We start from the raw sequence: 20,400 nt of genomic DNA, 5'->3' as shown, positions 1-20,400 counted from the left end.
CAGGAAGTCCGTATTATGAGGGAGGGATATTACATTACAGGTCCTAATGCAGTTCTGGCTTGTCCACACAACACACAATCAGGCTCACAATCGGAGACGTGGGGCGTTGTCCTGAGTGTGAATGCCTCTATAAATGGTGCAGTGTTGAATGCAGGAGGGGCTCCAGGTGGGGTTATTCTTCTCATGTTCATGCATGTTGGAGCAATTCTGCTAACTCCCTTCACTGCAGACAGGAGTTCCTGATCCAAGCGCTAAACAGACAGCGAGCTAATATGCTGTAATAGCAGTCATTTTCACTGTAACTCATAGCCAGTGTTTATGAAAGGATCCTATGCGGCTCATTTTTCAAATAATTTAGTGGTATTAGTAGTTGATAGGGTGTTAATTACTGCATGGTGCAGGAAAAAAATACCTCCCATTTCTCTACATTCCCACGTTGTAATCTGACTAGATATTTCTCTGACTTAGACATCTTAAAAACTATAGATGCACACTGATTTATTTTATGGAACCTCCGTGGGACCAGATGAGTCCTACTGAATCTCTTTTCCAACCTAAAGTAGGACAAGAAATCCACATCAGGACAAGCACAAAAGCTGTAAAATAGCCGCATTAAAGTGAGGCAAATCATTGTATGGATAAAGTTAAAATTTGATAAAAGAGAGAATATCTTAAAAAGCTCTTAATAAGCACTTCAAAAGGCATTACTCCTCCATCAAAGCAGACCGCACTGTGATGATGTCTCAGAGGATGGTGGCAAGCTGGCTGGCTGCTGTGCTGAGGGTCTAGTCTGCCTTTGTCTGCTGCTCTGTGACCTAAATAGGCAGCCATGCATGGCCTAATGGGAGACAAACATCGGGGGGGTCAGTAAATAACACCTCCAGCTTTCCTTTGTTTTTATTCCACCGTTATTGCACATGTCCCGACATGGATAAGACACTTATTTCTGAGTAAGCATCCACTCCTTCGGAGATGCAAGGATGCAGTAGACAGGATAGGACATGATAACGTGCTGTAGCTGCATTGTGAAGAGGCTCCAGTTAAAACTTGTCTTAATGTAATCTTCTCCTTGGAAACGTTTCAGATTGACACTGAAATTAATTTTTCACATGATCCACATGATCAGTGAGGTATACAGTGGATGTTAATTTCAAGATATGTGTGACACTTCCTGTGTGTGAAATTAACTTTCTGGTTCACCTACAGCTACCTTCACCCCATATCTCATCAACTGTTATAGCTTTCTACAAAATTGTGCGCGGACATTGGTGATCCGTCGAATTTCTCTAGCCCCACCATGAGGTTAACACTTTTGTTTTTTAGTGAGGTCTTAACTATTGGACAATCATGGAAGTCATCGGTGTTAACGACAGTAAGCCTCTGGGGGCAATGGCCGATTTTGGGGTTTCAGTATTTACCCTAAACTCTAAACCGATATCTGCCTAAACTATAAACGGATATCTGCCTATGAATGTAGATTAAAATAAATAAATAAATAAATAAATCACAGTCAGACAATGGCCAATGGGTTCATAGATCGTATTTTGGTCAATTCATTCCCCCTACTTTGCTCACCAAATGGACTGTTTACATGCCACTCAAATGTGATTAGTCAATACTACTGGGACTACAGATGGACTACAAACGGAGGCCGTAACACTTCCGATACCAACAGCTTGTACTGTTGCTTGTAGCGATTTAACTATTGAATGGATTCCTATGAAATTTGGTGCATACAGTCATTTTCCCCTCAAAATGAATTATTATTTTCATGACCCTCTGAGCATCTATTTACTAAATGTTAGCATGCTAACATGCTAAACTAAAATTAAACATGGTAAACATTATACCTGCTAAACATCAGCTTGTTATCACTGTCATTGTGAGCACGTTGCCATGCTAGGGTTAGCGTCTAGTTTGAAGCGCTACCCGACCTAAGTACATCCTCACAGAGCCATAAATATGGCTCATAGAAATACAGCAGCCTAAAGTTTCCTCTCTCAGTGATTCAGCTGACGAAATTTTGGTTTATATGATTGATTGAGTGAACAGAATATAAATTTGTTAAGAGAACATGTGAGTGTGGATTTAGGACCTAGAATGTTTCCAACAGCTTTACAATAGGAGCATTACAGTCAGAGGGTATAGCTTCCTGCGATAGAAACTGAAAGGGCAACTACTCACATTGTGCTGATCGGAGTTATTTCTAGACTGATTGAACGGCTGATATAGTGTATTATTGTAGTGTTTGGGATTTGCTCCTCCCTCCTGCTGTTGGTTGTCAGGACTAAGTGCAGATCAAAGCCGTGCTCTGGTATAGGATCAGGGCCAGAGCCAGGCCATGTTGTCATTCACTCTGGGTTTATTTTAGTTCACCCTCTGGGTGGGGAACTCCAAATATTATGAAAGAAGGAAGTTGAGCAAGGCCCCTGACCAGCAGTCTGTGTGTTTCTGCTAACTCTGGGCCCTCATTAGAAGCACATGTGGGCAGCACCCAGTCTTCAACTGTACCTGCCTGCCTATCTGGTGTGATTCCTGGAAGTATGGCCGTATGGCGTGTGTGTGCCCCATGCAAGGGGTCAGCTCTAGTGAGGGGGGTCAGGCAGAGAGACTGGCAGTAATTTTTTCCTAAACCCCAAGAGGATTACTTTGAGGGAGGAAATTCAAGTCAAGCTGTTACAGCAGTAATGACTCATGACAGTCTCGCCTCCCACATAGCCGGACCAAAAAGTCTGTTTTTGCAAAACCCTGCGTTCTTATTACAGTCATAAAAAATGCTGATAAAAATGTCTTACTAGATAGCATTTGTTGCACAGCTTATTCCTAACAAAGCTCCTGTGTGGGGACGGTCTGAGATAAGTGCCAAACTCCACATAATAAGTCACCTAACACAGCAAGTTGTCAGCACGCTTGGCTTTATTGCCACCCTTACTGAAAGGCGCCGTTAAACTAACAATCACGGCTTTTACAGACCAAAGTGGCATCACAGCGATTTTTCTGACCAGGAGGAAAGGAAAAAGGTCAGGTCAGATTGTCCTTGTGTTGCTTCCACAGAGGCAGCGCTCCTTGCCTAATTACAGCATTACGCTTCACTCATCCTGTTACAAAACACTTTTGTGTTTGTTTGTTTGACTCAAAGCGATATCATAATGGTGCATTTTTTTTCTGTGTTCAGACGCTTGAAAAGAGCTGCTTTCATCCAGGCTTCTCTTTACGTTGCCCTGGAGACAAATAACCGTTGAACATCGTCGCTGCAGAAATGCCCCCACTCACTGAAACGATACACCTCCTTCCCTCCCGCGCACCACACTGTATTCAAGTGGCTCATTAGCTATGCACTTTTCTGATTTTACAGGATTTAAGTGTTTATGAGCATCTGTATGTGGTTTAACAGATCATGCTTGACACTGTCAATAACTCAAGGTGGTAAAATATGTTTGCCAAGAAACATTTATCAGCTGTATCTCTCAATAATTCAAATTAGATTAAATTTATGCAAAATTAAAGCCATGTTATGTCTCTGTGTTTTTTTTCCATAGGGAACCAGAGAGTGTCAGTGAGCAGTCTGCTGGTCTGTCATGGTCTGCTGCTGGTAGGGACCAACTTGGGGGTGACTGTGGCCCTCTCTGTCCCCAGACTGCAGGGGATCCCCAAGGTCACAGGTAACACTGAAACATTACTGTATCAAATGTACTTAAATATAGGCCTGGAGCTAAGGTTTATTTTTATCATGAATTAGACCAAGTGCTTGTCAAGCCAGCCAAGTACCTCCCTGACTAGCATAAAACATTTTTGGTAGAAAAAAATCCTATATAACGAGGTACACCAAAATTAGGTGAATCCCATTAAAACATATTCTTTCTGATACTGACAGTATTCTGTTGATTCCATTTTCACTTTATAATTCACTTTTTACTTTGTATTTTCAGCTGTATTTCTGCTACGTTTCAACCACAAATTCATTTTCTTGACTTCTATTTGTTATTCAATATCGAGGCTGGCTTCCCCGTCACAGTGAATTAACGTAAACATGATTGTGATTGTGTTTGTTGTGACAGTGGACAGTTTACTGCACATAGTAATTCACTGAAAATTGGAAAATTTATTATTGAACGTATAGTATAATTATTTTAGAAAATTATTCATGCTTTTTGAAATTACATTTTAATTAATATTACAAAAAAATCTCACATACTTCCTGCAGTACTCCAAATTACCTCTAGGGGTACCCTTACCCCCAACTTAGAAACACTCAGTATGTTTACATGCACAGTTAAGTCAAGCTAGGGTGTAGCTCGCCATTTACTTGGACTACTGTCCTTGTCCCAGTATACAGGTACGGGAGGGGCATTGATACATTGACTGAAGTATGTCTGACTCTGCTACGACAGGTGGCGATATATCCCCGTACAGCTTGTTAGTATTGGACCTTTCTCCGATTTACTATTACATCACAGACCAAACAAGTTAGCTACGTTTAGCTAGCGGCAAACTGGTACCATGGTGGTCAACTTTACAGCTCTGTATATTTCGTCCTTCCAAAAATGCACAGCTCTGAATGCAAATTTCGCCAACTTGTTACCAGCTTCTTCTTCTGTTACACATTTAATGCTTTCGACTTCCAGGTCAAAGCCCAGGGTGGACACTGACCGACTGTATACATGCAGAAGTAATTTGACTCCCAGTCGAATTATCTGCATGTGGTAGTCCGACTTTGAGAAGTTCGATTTAATACGATTTCACACGGACTTACATGGTTACATGTATTTAAAAAGTTTGGTTTTAGTAGGACTAACACAACAAATCGATTTTCTCTGATGTCATGTAAACGTACTGACTGATTTAGACTATGAAAAGCTGCTTTTTTCCAACCAAAAGGCTTAACCCAAAGATATTAATTTTATGATGTAATACAGAGAACATCAGCAAGTCATGCAAGACATTGCATCAGGGGCAAAACAGACATTTAAAAGTGTTGGGAATAACACTTTCAGTTGCCAGATATGTATACAGGTGATAGATGTCCACAAATATACACTGAAGTGTGTAAAATGTCCTGGCTGAATATTAAAGTGGCTGTACCTGTTTTCAGGTCGTGGTATGGTGTCCTTACACGCTCACAGCGGTCCAGTCAAGTTCCTCAGCGTGGCCGCTGCAGTGTGTAACCGGCCCTCTGGCCCGTCATCCTCCACTCCTCCCACCTCAGTCCAGCCAACAGAGACAGATGAGGGGGAGAACACCCAGCCCCCCTCAGATTCAGCACCGACTCCCCCTCAGGGACGGGGTGTGTGGTTGGGAGAGGTGGGCTGCACTACAATGGCTCTCCAGGACTCCATGTCCTCTTCATCCTGCGGCTCCCTAGCACCATCCCAGGGCTCCTTGGAGCACGGGCCTGAGGACGGAGCCCTCTATGACATGCTCCATGACCCGGCCCATCACCAGAAGGGCCGTCGGACCAGCAAGGTGGATGTCAGCTCTTTGCTGGTGGTGTCTGGCGGTTTGGGGCACCGCAAGGTCAACAAAAAGACCAAACAGTCTCGCCATGAGGACACCACCTCGACCATCATGATCTGGCAGATCCCCTTACTCAACATGTGACACCACGGGCACCTCGGTATGCTAAAAATAACATAAACATGTTAATCACCAGTAGAAAAAAGGGTCTCACATGTATTCTCTGTCTCTTTCAGGTTACAACAGAAGTGCTGCACACAACTCTCACAAGGATATTTGCCTTAACAGAATATTTGGGATCAATCAAAACTGAAACCAGAAGTGCATCAAGCACTCCACAATGCTCCAGCGATGTTTCTAATGATGTCTCCTACCATTAAAGTAAAGAAAGGATCAATATAACCACTCAATCATTAAGCTTGACGGAGCAAACAACACCCTGAGGACCAGTTAAAGGATGTACTGTACTTATTAAGGATATACTTGTTTGAAATCACTGAACGGTCTTAATTTTCACCCCCTGACAAAGTTGGTTATTGTTCCGTAACATGGCTAATACATTACTCTCTAGTGTTTGACTGTAAAGGACTGCAGTATTCAAATCAGTGTTGAGAACAAATGAGACTTGTCCTGCTTGAAAGGCGTATAAGGTAACGATGGGGCTTTGAGTCTGTTACATAAAAGTTTTATTAAGATTAGGATTAGGTTTTGGCCAGACCTTAGATCATCTGTCCAGGCTGGAGTTGTAAATATGAAGTATGACAACTCAGGATTACATGTGAATGAGTTTTAGGGTCAGAGAAAAGGCATGTGTTTATATGGAATCGAGTCTTTTCGCTATTGGACCAGCTCAGTGCTGCTACCATTCTGTTAACAGAGGAAAGTGATGGAGAAGGTGAAATACTGATGACTGAATTAGTTAGGGAAGGTTTGATGAGAATCTCTGGCTGGCCAGGTTTCTATTCATAAAGGGATGAAAAAGTTGTTATCACCAGGAGAGTTTTTCCCCCCAATCTGTCTTTTTGTCTCACATAAGGATATTTAAAAAAAGAAAAAAGCTTTATACTTTTGTCACAATTTGTACTTCTGTTATGTGTATTAACAAAATCATAAACTGTTTTACTGAGCATCCTTGTGTACTACTTTGTGAGTTTACATCTGCACTTTTTACTGGAATATCCTCTTATCTGATCTTATTATCATTCAGTAGTTTTATTGAATTGATGATTCTCTTCCTGGGAAATATACATCAACTTTACGGCAACATCTCCGCTATATTTGTGGCAAACTTCCAGCTGAACCAAATGCAAATGAGTTGGCATGTTCATAAAGCACCCATTACTGATTTAACCAAACAGTTAAATCATATTAAAAGATGCGGGAGGAAGACGTGTTAGTGTGTTCGATCTAACCTTGTACTTCTCCACTCTGCCTGTGAGCAGCCATCAGTGCATGCTGGGACTAGAAATGTGCCTGAGGGGCTGCAGGAACTGAGCCTGATACAGCTCTTCCGGGATTTCACTGCTCATTTCTCCTTCTGCTGAACAGAGAGGGTCAAGGCTTTTTCTCTCATGAAACGCCCACTCCCACTGTTGCACATGTTTCACTATTGTCAGTTCTAACAAAAATAGATAAGACGATCCCAGGTTAGAGATGTTCTCATGCTGCAATCCACGGCACCCTGGGCTGATCCCAAATATCATCCGATCTGATTATTTGCTAGTAAGTATGCTGACTTGAACCTAAGATAATATTTAACTTCTGTAACTGAATACTGGCTTGTATTTATTAACTATAAGTAAACTGCAGCAACGCCTTACTGTAGCAACCAAGTTACCCAGTTATCAGTTTGGCTGGGTGTTGTCGCATATTTAGACAGCTCTGCAACTGGAAGTCTTTTGTTCTTCCCTCTGACCCTGACATTTCCACGGAGACCTCTCATTTTGTCTATCAGTCCTTGCTGAGTCTTTGTTTTCAGAATATCTGGCATTAAAACCTTCCCAGCTGAATGCCCTCTAATCTCCCAGGGCTGATAGTTGTGCGATGCCCTTGCGGTGGCTCCTCTCTATTTTTATATCTGAAGGCCAGTTGTTAAGACACGCAGTCTCCATGGCAGAGAGGTCACAGACCCTGGGTGAAAACGTGTGTTGCTGCTGCTGCACTATTTCTAATCAGGCCTTTTCACATGTTGAGTGCACTGGCCTTGTGTTCCTTGTTTATCACTGTAGAAACTCTGAGGATACTTTTCCATATGAATCACATTATTAAAGCTTCTACTACACAAATATGCTGCATTTTGATTGTATCTCTCATATGTAGGAGTTGGTCAGAAATGGTGATGATATTTCCAAAATGGAAATATGACTCATATTTTCAGGGCATTGTTAAGCTGTCTTGGGGTTGCCTGAAGTTTACACTCACAGTTTACTTTAGAGAGCAATCTGTCAGTGCTGCAGATTGTGATAAACTGGCTCATGCATTTTAGAATAGTGTTAGTGTTATATAAAATCCCTTTGGGGGCTCAGACAGTCTTGTGTTTAATTTTATTTTGATGTGTGCCAGTGTTATTCTTTATATTTTACATAAAGGGCATGCTTTTTTATAATAAAGGTTGGTTTGGTGTATGTGTGTGTAAGCAGAGGGAGGGGAGAGGGATTTTCCCCATATTTAATCCCCTAACCCCCCCCACCCATAGTGGTACCCAGGATTGGGATGATGCGTAAAGGCATGTCGCATCTCTGGGATGCGTCCTTTGCGCGCACAACAGATGGAGCCTCCTGCTGTTGAGTGTAGGGTTAATACCGACGGAAGGGGGCGTGGTTTAGATCAATGATGACCGCCTCACTGTAGTCAACTGTTAAAAAAAAAAAAAAAAAAAAAGACAACAAAAATCAGAGTCCGAGATCTCCAGTAGTACCTCCGCTGCCCACGCTGGACAGCTCCAGCTTCCTGGAGGAAGACGCAGCTGACCGTGCGCAGCAGCTCCCCGCCTCTTCCACCGGAGGAAATTAGTTGGCGTCGCGCTGATCAGAAGGAGGTGCGACCTGAAATGACTGTTTGATCGTCCCTCCGCCTGCCTCGCCTCCACCGCCACCACTAAAAAACCCCCCGTGGAGGTTTGTCAGAGCGGGAGCGGATGAAACAACCAGTTGAGAGAGAGGGGTCGATGGAGAGAAGGTGAACGGATGGGATAAAGCAGCTGGATTTATATCGGTGAAGTAAACTCGCGCAGGAGAGCACAGCCTGGCTGGTTCATCAGGATTGCGACTGCCTTACGTAACTGAGCTTTGTGGAGGGACTGGCAGAGAAACTGCTGGTGCCGAGCTGTTAAATCACAGCGGGGAAACGCAGGTAGGTCACATTGCACTGTTAATAGACATAAATGCTTATATATGGATAATAATTTGTTTAAATTACCTATCTACTGCTCCTTGATTCGAATAAATGAGCTTTGTCCGACGTTGTCTGAGGACGTCTTAAACAACAGACATGAGTTTTCATATGATTTCAAACGCCCTTTCTCAGTCATATTAGAGATTAATTCCTCCATCAGCGCAACACCATTTGCGCATGCGCTCTGAATGCCTCCAGATTACCACAAATAATGGACAGGCAGGGTGATCATTGCAGTAGGTCATGCTGTATGCAGGAAGCTGTATGTTGGGATTGCTTCCGTTTCCTTGTTAAGATGTAGATGTTTTTACATCAGACAGTGCAGCTGCAGTTGGTTTGAATGAAGTGATGACACATTAATGCTGATGTGTATTACACAGCAGAGTTGGCAATGGCAGCGCAAAGTAATTTTTTCCTGTAAATTTCAAGGTTTCCAAGCTGTTTGTTATTAGAGAAAGGGCGCCCCTTAGAGAATAAAGAGGTATTTGCAGCCTGAAGACTCCCTTTTCCCCCTCCTCCTTTGGGCCTGGTTAAATTCCCTTCTTATTTCCCCCTCATGCAGGTAATCACAAGTTCGTCCACTCTTCTTCCACTCAGCATGATCGGTGAAGACGCTGTCCCCCATCACCAGTGAGCACGTCAGGATGAACGAGGGTTGCAGGCAGGGAGGAGGGACAATCACTGTGGAGGCTGATGTCATCCTCCATGCTGTGAACCCTGACCTTGTCACGCCGTCTGACAAGGATGGAAATTTATGTCAAGGTTACGTCCAAGGATTCCTGCAGGACAATCAGGATTTCAGCCCCCCTCCAGCATTCGAGAAGGAATACCTGCTGGATGGAAGACTGATGGAGAATAATCACATAGACCACCAGAAAGGCAACGGCTCGTACATCTCGAGAGGTGATCACCTCTCCAATGATAAGGGAGCTCCGGATGTCCCTCGTCATGCTGACACTGCTGTGTCCAATCACATTGCTGGCACGCAACAAAACTGTGCAAGCAGTGAGATTCACAATGGCGCCAGAGCTAAAGTGTCTTACAGTGCAGATTCCTCCGTGAGCTCGCCCAGCCAAGCCAAACAGGAAACGGATTGGTCAGTCCTAAAATCGAACCTCGAGTGCAGGGACAGCAGCCAGGAAGCCGAGAATACTCAGTCTCAGAAAGAGCCTGATTTAGTCATCGAAGTCGGCGGGCAGACGATCAGCGCTCACAAGGCTGTCCTGGCAGAGAAGAGCGACTACTTCAAAGCACGTCTGTCACGAGACATCCTGAAAGTGAAGGGAGTGAGTTACAAGACTCTGTCTACTTTAATAGACTATGTTTACACTTCTAAGATGAATGTTTCCAAGGGCAACGTTGTAGATGTCATCACAGGGGCTAAAATCCTCCAGATCCCCTGCGCTGTCCAGGCGGCCATGGACTCCATGTCCGAACAGATCACTCCAGAGAACTGCTACGAGATTCTGACCATCGCCAAGAAGCAGCGCCTTAGTGAACTGAAGGAGACTGCCTATGGATTCATGAGCGACAACTTCCTCCAGATCCTAAAGGACCCCGCCGTGTACGGGCGCCTGAATGGGTCTGAGCGGGATCTGATCCTAAAGAAGAGAATGGAGGGGAGGCAGACTCTGATGGTGGCAGAGATAAATGATGTGTTTGATCGCGTTGGGAGCCGACCACCGAGCCGCTGCGGCAGCCGACCACAGAGCCCGTTGTCGGTTGGGTCCTTGGAGGAGAGTCATATGATTTGCTACTTTAACGAAACAGCAAATGACTGGAGACCTTTAACTGCAATGCCTGAGGACATAAACACTAAAGGGTGCGGTATCTGCACCATGTATAACTACCTGTTTGTGGCAGGGGGGATAAAGGGCTACGGGGACAAGGGCAAGGTTTCAGACAAGGTCTTCTGTTACAACCCCATAACCAACCGCTGGTCTGAGGTCAGACCTCTGACACAAGCTCGTGCCCAGCTAAAGCTTGTGTCGATGGATGGCTACTTGTACGCCATTGGAGGAGAATGTTTGTTTACAGTGGAAAAATATGACCCTCGCATGGACCGCTGGACCACGGTCGCCCCTTTGCCCAAGGGAGCCTTCGCAGTGGCTCACGAAGCCACAACCTGCGGCGGAGAACTTTACGTTTCAGGAGGCTCACTCTTCTACCGCCTTCTGAAGTATGACACCAAGAGGGACGAGTGGCAGGAGTGCCCCTACAACAACAGCAGGAAGAAGTCAACTGACATGGTGGCTTTCAAAAGCTTCATTTACCGCTTTGACGTCAACCGCGAGCAGGGGATCACCGTCTTTAAGTACAACAGCATAGTGAAAATGTGGCACGATTGCGCATCACAGAGGCTTGGAAGTCACTTACCCTTCAGGTGCGCCGTGATCGGGAACTGCATCTACTGTGTGAACAAAAGCCAGACTCTTCAGTTTGTGGTGGAGGAGGAGAACGCCTACTTTGTCGAGGAAGCGCTGAGGGCACCTCTGGAGGCGAAAGGCGTTCTTTTTCCTTTTGTTCTCACTTTGCCTGAAAAGCCTGAAAAAGTTACATAGTGTGTGCGTGCTTGTGTGAGTGTGTGTGTGGTCCAGAATAACACAATGTGTCATAGCGAAACTGGAATAAGCAGAAGACCTTGTGCACACTCTTCAATGTCAGCTTTCTATCTCAGTGTCTCATTGCCTGCTTTCAATGGAATGTGTGTATTTTGCATGGCGATTTAACATGTCTGCAGGGTCAAGCCTTAAAAGGAAAACTTTCTTTTTTTAGAGTTGAATGAATGCAACAATATTTGTATCTGACTGTAGATAATGACATGCTGACAGTGACTGTAGGTTATTTTGTGTATTTCCTGTGTTCAGTTTGGTTTGGTGCACTTTTGTATTTACAGTAGATATTATTTAGAACATAGCTGACTGGTGACTTTGGTAACAAAAACAAGTGTTTTGTTGAAAGTTGTACAAAAAAAAAGAGTGGAAGCAGTCGTAGTGCGCTTTATGGATGATGCAACACAGGTTCTATGCAAATGAGACAATATACAGATGGGTCTGCTGTAATACTATGTAATAGTTACTATAATGGGAACTGACTTGGAAGGAATACAGTATTCCTCGAACAAGGGCTGCAACTAATGAGTATTTTCATAATTTGTTGGTCAACAAAATGTCAGATAATAATGAAAAATTGCTGTAATAACTATCCACACTCCAAGAAGACACATTTAAAGGTATGCTGTGCAGGATGTTCCTTAAAAATAACAATGTGTAAGCTAAAGTAATCACTCTCAATCATCACTTAGGACCCATTTTAAGTGTGTGGTGGTGTATTAATCTACAGAAACTCTGCTCTCTGCCTGTGTTTTCTTATTTCTTATTATTTTGCTGTGCTTGGGACATTCTTAGGCAGAGTGCGCAAGTGAAGTTGGGACTGAATAAACCAGGTGTCAGATTGTAAGAGGAAGCTATGAAAGTCACTCTCACTTTTGCTGGCCATACTGTTGACAAATGGTAGCCAACAATGGGGGGGGCTGGAGCCTATCCCAGCCGACACTGGGCTGGAGGTGTGGTACACCCTGGACAGGTCGCCAGACTATCACAGGGCTGACACATAGAGACAGACAACCATTCACACTCGCGGGCAATTTAGAGTCACCAATTAACCTGCATGTCTTTGGATTGTGGGAGGAAGCCGGAGTACCCAGAGAAAACTCACGCTGACACAGGTCAGGTTTGAACCAGAAACCTTGCTGTGAGGCAACAACACTAACCACTGCACCACCAAGCCACCACAATTCTTGCATAGTATACCTTAAAGTGTCTTGTTATGTACAATCAAAAGTCCAAAACCCAAAGATATTTGATTTACTGTTATTAAAGGTAAGGAAAGCCTCAAATCCTCTCATTTAAAAAATGGAGACAGCAAATGTTTGACATGTTTGCTAGAAAAAATTATTGAAATGATGAATTGATTATCAAAGTAGTTGCAGATAATTCTATGTTGATGAAGTGATCATTGCAGCTCTACCTCGAAACCTGATCTGCACTGGCTTTGAATTAAACCTGTGAATCAAGGTCAAATTATAATCAGTAAAAACTGAAATAGAAACTGTATCAGCCGTGTACCACCCAAATATTCCCTTTGCAAAGCATTTAAACAGCTTGTTGTACCTGTCGTAATTCAGGGGACCTTTTTCAGTCAAAGCAAACTCCTCATTTTTACTCCTCTGGAAGCTAAAACCAATCTTGTCAGAGATATAAAACAATATGTTTCAGATCTGTTTAAATCGGAATTGTAGATTTAGATATAAAAGAACAGAAATAACATTTATTTTTAGATTCAGAATGTGCTATCTTGCTTATAGTACATACTCACGGGTGTCACAATTCCTTCATTTAGCTCGCTTGCCAAAGATAAATAACAATTCAGTCAGGCTGAAATGAAACTGTCACTTTTACATCTTTTGTGGATTAAGTTCAGTATAAAAAGAGTCCCTCTGACTGCACCACAGTCAAGATAAGAAACTAAAGCAATAGTCATTTTTCTCAGAGGAAGGAGCATCATGTTAGCTGCTAACAGGCACTTTCTGGGAAGTAAAGGGAAAGCCAGCCATTCAGAATACACAAAGATGCATCTCTTATCTGCCTCTCCCCGTATGTGTTGAAGGAAACAGCAGCAGACTCATGTTCAAGTGCAAGCAGATTTCTTCACTGGCTGGGGCCAAAGGTCAAAGCAGATAGTCCAGTGTTTCAGCGAGGTCAGGTTGTGACTCCTACTGTGTCCACAAACAAGATATCCTGCTGTCATGACACTAACAAACCATGCTCGTCTTGTATCAAAGCACATTGTACTCTAAATTTCCTTCTTTCAGACATTTCACATTATTTGTTTGCTGCTGCAATGACACAGTGGGAGTTTTGTATGGAAGCTAATGCTGATGTATTCTTGGAACAAATTGCTTTTTAATAACGTTTCTAGAGATGTCTCCAGGCAGTGACTAAGACAATATGGATGTGGTTTTGATATTTCGCTGGCTGTATTTTTGTGAATTTTGTATGGATTTGGTAATTTTGGATTTGCTGCTGTGATGGACAGTGAAGTGATGCGATGTTAGGCAGTGGCTTCCTGTTCAAGGCATATGGAGTGGGCTAACAAATTAGCTGTTGGATAATGTATATCAGTCACAACTAAGTGCTTCAAATAAAATATTTTGTGTTGGAAAATGATCTGGTTTTCTGAATGTGTCTTCAGCATTGTGGGGAAGTGATGTGTCCTTTTGGCTTGTCTGCCAGACGTGAAACAGACCTGCCATCTAGTGGATAAAGACTGTAACAGCACCCTGGATTACTGCTGTGCAGACATGACCTCATGCCCAACAAAACTTAGTTGACTGTAATTTGCTTGCTAACAAATGTACAGTAATATTGTCATATTTATATAAGTATAACTTAAGGGAATTTCCATGTCTCTATAAGTTTAGGCCAACGTGAGCATCACCATGATGATTTCAGCCCGGCTATGTGTGTATTCACCCATTTCAATCACCTCCAACTTTTATTTTCTTAGCTGTTTTTATTAATTATTTAGTGTCTTATAACACTGCACAATTATAAGAATATTTCTCACACCTTATAATTATGACAGCTCATCTCATAGTGATGAGATCATTATAATATTTATATAATAAGCCATTATATTAATCATAATTATAATGACTTATTAAACAATTCTCTGAATTATGATGGACAGTCTCACTGCGTGGAAAAAAAGAGAATAAAATCTATTCATGCCATATAAGTCAGACCAAAATGTTGCTTTTTTTTTAGCTATAGCTCCCAGTAATTAGAGCAATATTTAATGTGCAAATAATTATTCCATCCTATCATTAAAGACTTAAACTGCTCCAAATGTTGAGGAAACACCTTGATGCAATGCTAAACTTTTATCACTGGAGGGTGGTGTTTCCCTGCTATATGAAAGGTATCCGCTGCAGTAGAACTCAAATAGTTCAGAGTCACTTTACTGAGTTAAGGTGAAAACCGAGCTTCATTTTCACTTTACAGACAGGCAAAGGTCAATATTTAAGGCCTTTCAATTCCAGTTGTTAGGGTGACACACTTGAATAGCAGGTACACAGTAATGTAAGGAGTGAGAAGTCATAAACAGATACAGTACAACAAAATATGATAATATGAAAAAGTAATGCAATAGAAAATCATTATAGACATGGCTACAGTGTAATTATTTGTTGTTAATAGCTGCATTAACCGTATATTATGTCTGTATTCACAAAGACAGAAACAGACAGATATGTTGATGGCTGTGTTGAACAAAGTTGTATGTTGTACTGTAGCTACAAAGGTTAGAATGAGACATAACGGCACTTTTTTTTTATCCCTGCGTCTGTGAAAGAGTTAAGTGAGGGAACTGTCTTTTAAAAGAATACTTCACCCACAGAATTATCATTTGTATATTAATCACTCACCCTATTTTACCTTGAGTTTGTGAAATAAACTGTTTTTTCCACATCCCTCTACAGTGAATGAAGAATCCAAAAACTGAGAAATTTCTTGATGAATTGGTTTGAAAGGGGGGCTGCATTTATAACAACAGCGCAAACTTATATCAAAAAAATGTTTACAAACTCTCACACGACAGAATAATCCAGTGCAATGTAATAACAGAGTTCAATTCAATTCAATAGAACTTTATTTATCCTGAAGGAAATTCTTGTTACACTAACACTAAGTACAGTAACCACAATTAAATGTTCACAACCACTAACAACCAGAACAACCAGTGGGCTCCCCGGATCAGGGTCACTCACTGGGCCCAGTTTGTCCCTTGGCAAGGCACACACTTGCTATGGGCTGTACTCATATGAGGAAGTGTTTTAAATGGTAAGGTTTTAGCAAAAATGCATGTGTCTGGGAAGTACTGAGCAAATGAGCCTCGAATTATACTGAACCAGCTGTGTTAGTTTGTAAACGGATGTTGTGATATAATTTTGCTGTGGTTAAATGCGGACCCCTGTGACTTCAGTTCATAAAGACTCTTCATTTTTGATTCTTTATGATTTCAACGTAACACGTTGTGAGTAACTGGGAGCATGTGGAGTGGGACCACAAGCAGGAAACAAACATGTCTCTATGGTGAGTTCACTTCTTGTTTTACTTTTGTGTGGAAAAACAACTGTGACATGATAGAAAATGGTGCTTCAGGAGCACAGCACTGATTCAGTGAAGTCAGTTATACAGCAGTATCTGTCGAGTGTTTACTGAAAGCATAAGCTGATGATCACACCATGGCTGTAGCAACCAAACTCCTCAGTGCATGAACTGAGAAAGGATGATTTTTATCACTCATCAAATCACCTTTTAGTTTGTAAAGAGGGAGATTGTGTCTTTGTATAGTTGTGCTTTAGTGAAGTTTTTCTTAGATGTGTCATATCATATCTGTAACTACTGAAGTGACACAAAATATTTAATTAACATCAATTCCCAATGAGTTACAGCATACATAGCAATTACATGTATCAATGTAACCCTTATTCATTTCTATGAAATTTAATTCTATGACATAGGCTAGATTGCTGTAGATAAACAGACATTTGTCTTAGAGGCAGTGGTGCAAAAGGAAGGTGACATCAAGTAACATCTTACTGAACAGTAAGAAAAAAATAAAAGGGTGGAGGTAGGTTTTTAAACATTACATACAGTGTAACAGCTACTACTTTGTATAGTAGGAGACTACATGCCAGTATAATGAGACTGCTCTACTGCTTGAGGGCGAATGCATGTTGAAAATTGTGTTGTTTTTTTCTACAGTACAATCAATACAAAATAACAAACCCTTCATTTTCATCACAGCCCGTCCAAACAAATCATGATCTCAGCGACCGGAACATGAAAAAAAATACACATTTTTATCGAGGAATGGTGAGAATGTTGTGAATACCTTTGCATATTTTCACACAGTCAATGAGCCAACACAGCAGAAAGATATTATTCTGCATTTGAATTTTGTTTGTGGTGCTAAGCATTTAAAAATTACCCCATGTCTTTGCAGAAACAACGTACTGGTCAGGGTTATCCACTGTCCTTAATGTGAACAACCTTTATGGGAACTTATTGAGCAGATTTTTCAGTGTGTAGTTGTTTTGTGGTTTACTTACCTGGAGTAGGATGTTGTGCCAAATAAATTCATTAATTTAATCATTATTTCAGTTACTAATTTTATGCAACGTTACCACAGACTAAAGCCTAAAAATTACCATAAACTCTTCACAAAAGAGCTGTTTATTCCCGAGGTGTTACATTGAATTAGTGTAGATAGAAGTGTTGGTACTATTGTGTCCACCTCCTGCATGTCTCACGATGTTCACCCTTTCAACACTGGAGGGCAGTATGAGCATGATGTAAAGAGTGGGCACGTCACAGCTGCACCCTTTTCCATCCATGTTCAAGCTGGAGTATACTTGAGTTCATAGTGGAATACATGCTGCCATACAACAAGCAGGTATGTACATGCACATGCAAGTTGAGTTGTGGCCAGTTTGGTTGTGCTGCCTATGGATAAAATGATAATGCATGGCTCTGTCATATCACTGAAAGTGTGGGCCAAAACAATTAAAATGACCTCATAATTAGGAGCTACATATATAGGATACAAAAATCCTTATCCTTACCTAATGTCACCTCTGTGAAATAAATAGCTGTAAAACACCACTCAAAGAACGGCCTGATTTCACGCTTTTATAAAACAATCATGGACGGCTCCCAGATCTCATCAGAAAGGAAAAGACTTGCATGGTGTGAGGACTTAAACAGTGAAATCTCAGTCGAGGACTGGCAGACGATCTGCTTGAAAGCTCCAACACAATCCATAAATACCCATTTTAAATTACTCCAATATAAGTGGATATATGAGAATATATGTAACTCCAACCGTGTCAAATAAATTCAATCCCAATATACCTGATATATGTAATACATGTGGAACAAAGGGCACAGTATTTCATTGCCTATGGGACTGCTCAGCCTTTCTGGATAGAGGTTTTGGATATCCTCTCACATATCACAGGTGTTAAGCTGTCTGTAGGCCCCAAACTGTGTATTCTTGAAATGTTTCCTGTAAATTGTAAACTAAATAAGGCAAATAAGAAAATGACACTCTATTGCTTATTGTAAGCAAAACACACCATAGCCAAATTCTGGAAATCTCCTATCAGATCAAGTTTACAAGCCTGGCTTAGCAGACTATCACAGATTAACCGTATATATTCTACCTTTGATAAAATATGGGGACGTTTTATGACATTTCTAGAGGGGGAGAAGGCTACAGAAGTCTGCTTGCCTTAATTTCTCAATTGCAACATAATTATGTGCATTTTTTCTTTCTTGTCAATACTTGTATAGGTGGCATTTCTTATTATTTATCTTAAACCTTGGAAAAGTACTCAATGTATTACCCTGTTGTAGCAGCTGATATTTAGATGATGCTTTACTGTGAATATTTTATATTGTACCTTGTTTTTTGTTGTTGTTGGTTTTATTGTATTAGACATATATTTAAAAAAATCCAACAAATACACTTGTTTAAAAAAGACCTCATAAGATGGAGGGTTTTGTTCTCCTAAATTACCAAACAATGAAGCTGCAATTATTCTTCTGTTGTCAGCTATTATATCAAATTATCATTGATTCAGTTTCTAATTTACAGCAGACAATTTTATTTCGAAGTGGAAAATCAAATGTTTACTGTTGTGACTTATTAAAAATGTAATCTACCTTTAATTTGTTTGCTGAACCATTTTTGAATTATTAAGCTATTTCATTAAAAGTATTAATGGAGATATTGTAGGCTGTGGAGTATGTACATGTACAGTACAAGCAACATGTTTTTTTCTCATAACAAAATTAAGGCTTATATTAAAATTAAGTAATGAAATAGAAATATTCACCTGTTTTAAAAATCTGTATAACTTTAAATGGAGTAGGTCCAGATTTAAGAAGAAGGAAGATAACACAGAGCTGGGATAGTCGACGTTCATCCTGTCAGCCTGAGGGAGCTAACTGATGCTAACTAACGCTAGCTAGCCAGCTAACTAACTATCAAACTATTTACCAGTTTCCAAGCTTCGTATCTTACTGTTTCTTATAAACAGAGAAGGAAAACACCAGAGGATATACCCTAATGCAAGGTACGCCATTTTTGCGACCGTTTACATTAGCGAATTTCACACCTGTCCTGCCTAATTGGGGAACCCAACAGCTGATGTAATTAGCATTAGCTTGGTTAAACATTATTAGCTAGCTACCTAGTTAGCACAGAAGCTATTGTAACGGTATAACTTACCTGACACCTGAGCCAACTTTATTTTCTAGTTAATGAAGACTTTGAGATGCGGTTCAAGTTTCGGAAAGCAAGTAAACTTTGAGTTGACATTATTTTGTCGCACATAGCAAATGGTTAAGCTAGTTAAACATGCTAACATGCTAACTGCAGGGCTGTCTGGTCAAAGCCTGGTGAAAGGCCACAGTTAGCTTGGTGTTCAACATGCATAAATGTGTGAATTGTATAAAAACTTAATGTGCCTGGAAGATAATAGGCAGCAGCGAAGATGTATTGTTTTTTTTGTTTGTTTTTTTTGTCATGACAGGTAAACAAAATGCTGCTTATTTTATGTTGCAGCTTTCAAAATGCTGCTAATGCCAACCTAAGTTAGCTACAGTTGAACTAAGGTGAGTAGTCTAAAATTGTGTTTGTTTGTTTGTATACCAGTTTTCGCAGCCTGGTTAAGTGAAGAGCTGAATGCACTCTCTGCAGTTAGGCCAAACCAAACACCTGTGCCTGCAACACACTGAGTACAAGGTAAAGAGGGTGTCCTCAGAAATGTTGGATGTGTTGGGAGCACACTTGCAATTCACTCAGTCTTTTGGTTGAATTCGTTGTCATCCCTGACCAATAACCTTACCTGCTGCATAAAAGTTTCACCTTGGAACTCCTAATTTAGACCAGAGGCTCTTTAATTGCCCATTATGACTTACCACTTAAGTGTTTCCTATCTCTTTTTGCTCTGTCTCCTGTTTGTCCTGCTTTCAAATGCCCACAGGAAGTGTGAAGTTGGAACTATGATGAACTGGTCTCAAACATGAAACGTGACTCATTCCCTGAGAACCCTCTGGAGGTGATAAATGGGGTGATGTGATTATCCTGTATGGGCAGTGAAGCAAGGGCATGCATTTCATCAGCCGTGGCACAGTTGTTGTAAAGACAACCACCAAGATCTTGTCTGATGGGGCCTTCTTTGGAGGTAAGCAGCTATAGCCCCGTGCTGTAGTCGTCTTTGGTTCTCTTACGGAATACTAATTATGTTTGCATAATTGGTTTTAGTCATTTAAATAGGGAGCTTGTTAAATCTTTTCCCCCTGTTTTCACCTACAGCTAAATTTAGCTAACAAGGTCTGTCTGAATCTGAACTGCTTTGTTCAAAAAATGAGGCATTAGTGGTTTAGACTTCAGAGTGCAGTGTCAATTGATCTTACATCT

General features: G+C 41.3%; 2 protein-coding genes and 1 long non-coding RNA gene across 4 annotated transcripts in view; all 3 read left to right on the top strand.

Moving 5' to 3' along the window:
- arhgef10 (Rho guanine nucleotide exchange factor (GEF) 10) overlaps positions 1-7,731 on the top strand; it is a 58,674-nt gene extending 50,943 nt beyond the window's left edge. For both annotated transcript variants that reach the window (XM_049596197.1, XM_049596196.1), the window contains 3 exons: positions 3,540-3,662; positions 5,093-5,614; positions 5,691-7,731. In XM_049596197.1, coding sequence (XP_049452154.1) covers positions 3,540-3,662; positions 5,093-5,598 — 629 coding nt within the window. In that variant the 3' untranslated portion in view covers positions 5,599-5,614; positions 5,691-7,731. The remainder of the gene's footprint in view (positions 1-3,539; positions 3,663-5,092; positions 5,615-5,690) is intronic.
- Positions 7,732-8,346: 615 nt separating this feature from the next.
- LOC125901133 (kelch repeat and BTB domain-containing protein 11) lies at positions 8,347-14,089 on the top strand. Its single transcript, XM_049596552.1, has 2 exons — positions 8,347-8,805; positions 9,410-14,089. The coding sequence occupies exon 2, from the start codon at positions 9,492-9,494 to the stop codon at positions 11,406-11,408; it is 1,917 nt and encodes a 638-aa protein (XP_049452509.1). The 5' UTR covers positions 8,347-8,805; positions 9,410-9,491; the 3' UTR covers positions 11,409-14,089.
- A 4,901-nt stretch (positions 14,090-18,990) lies between these two features.
- Positions 18,991-20,130, top strand: LOC125901291 (uncharacterized). The gene is made up of 3 exons (XR_007450967.1): positions 18,991-19,051; positions 19,633-19,722; positions 19,964-20,130. It is a non-coding gene; the product is annotated as an uncharacterized LOC125901291 (long non-coding RNA).
- Positions 20,131-20,400: the final 270 nt, after the last annotated feature.

Source organism: Epinephelus fuscoguttatus, linkage group LG14, assembly GCF_011397635.1.
Source record: "Epinephelus fuscoguttatus linkage group LG14, E.fuscoguttatus.final_Chr_v1".
In the NCBI taxonomy this organism is placed as follows: Eukaryota; Metazoa; Chordata; class Actinopteri; order Perciformes; family Serranidae; genus Epinephelus; species Epinephelus fuscoguttatus.
This window is presented reverse-complemented; position numbering and strand designations above follow the sequence as displayed.

Coding starts and splice junctions, on each gene's coding strand:
- LOC125901133 (XM_049596552.1), top strand. CDS start 9,492: ATGAACGAGGGTTGCAGGCAGGGAGGAGGGACAATCACTGTGGAGGCT.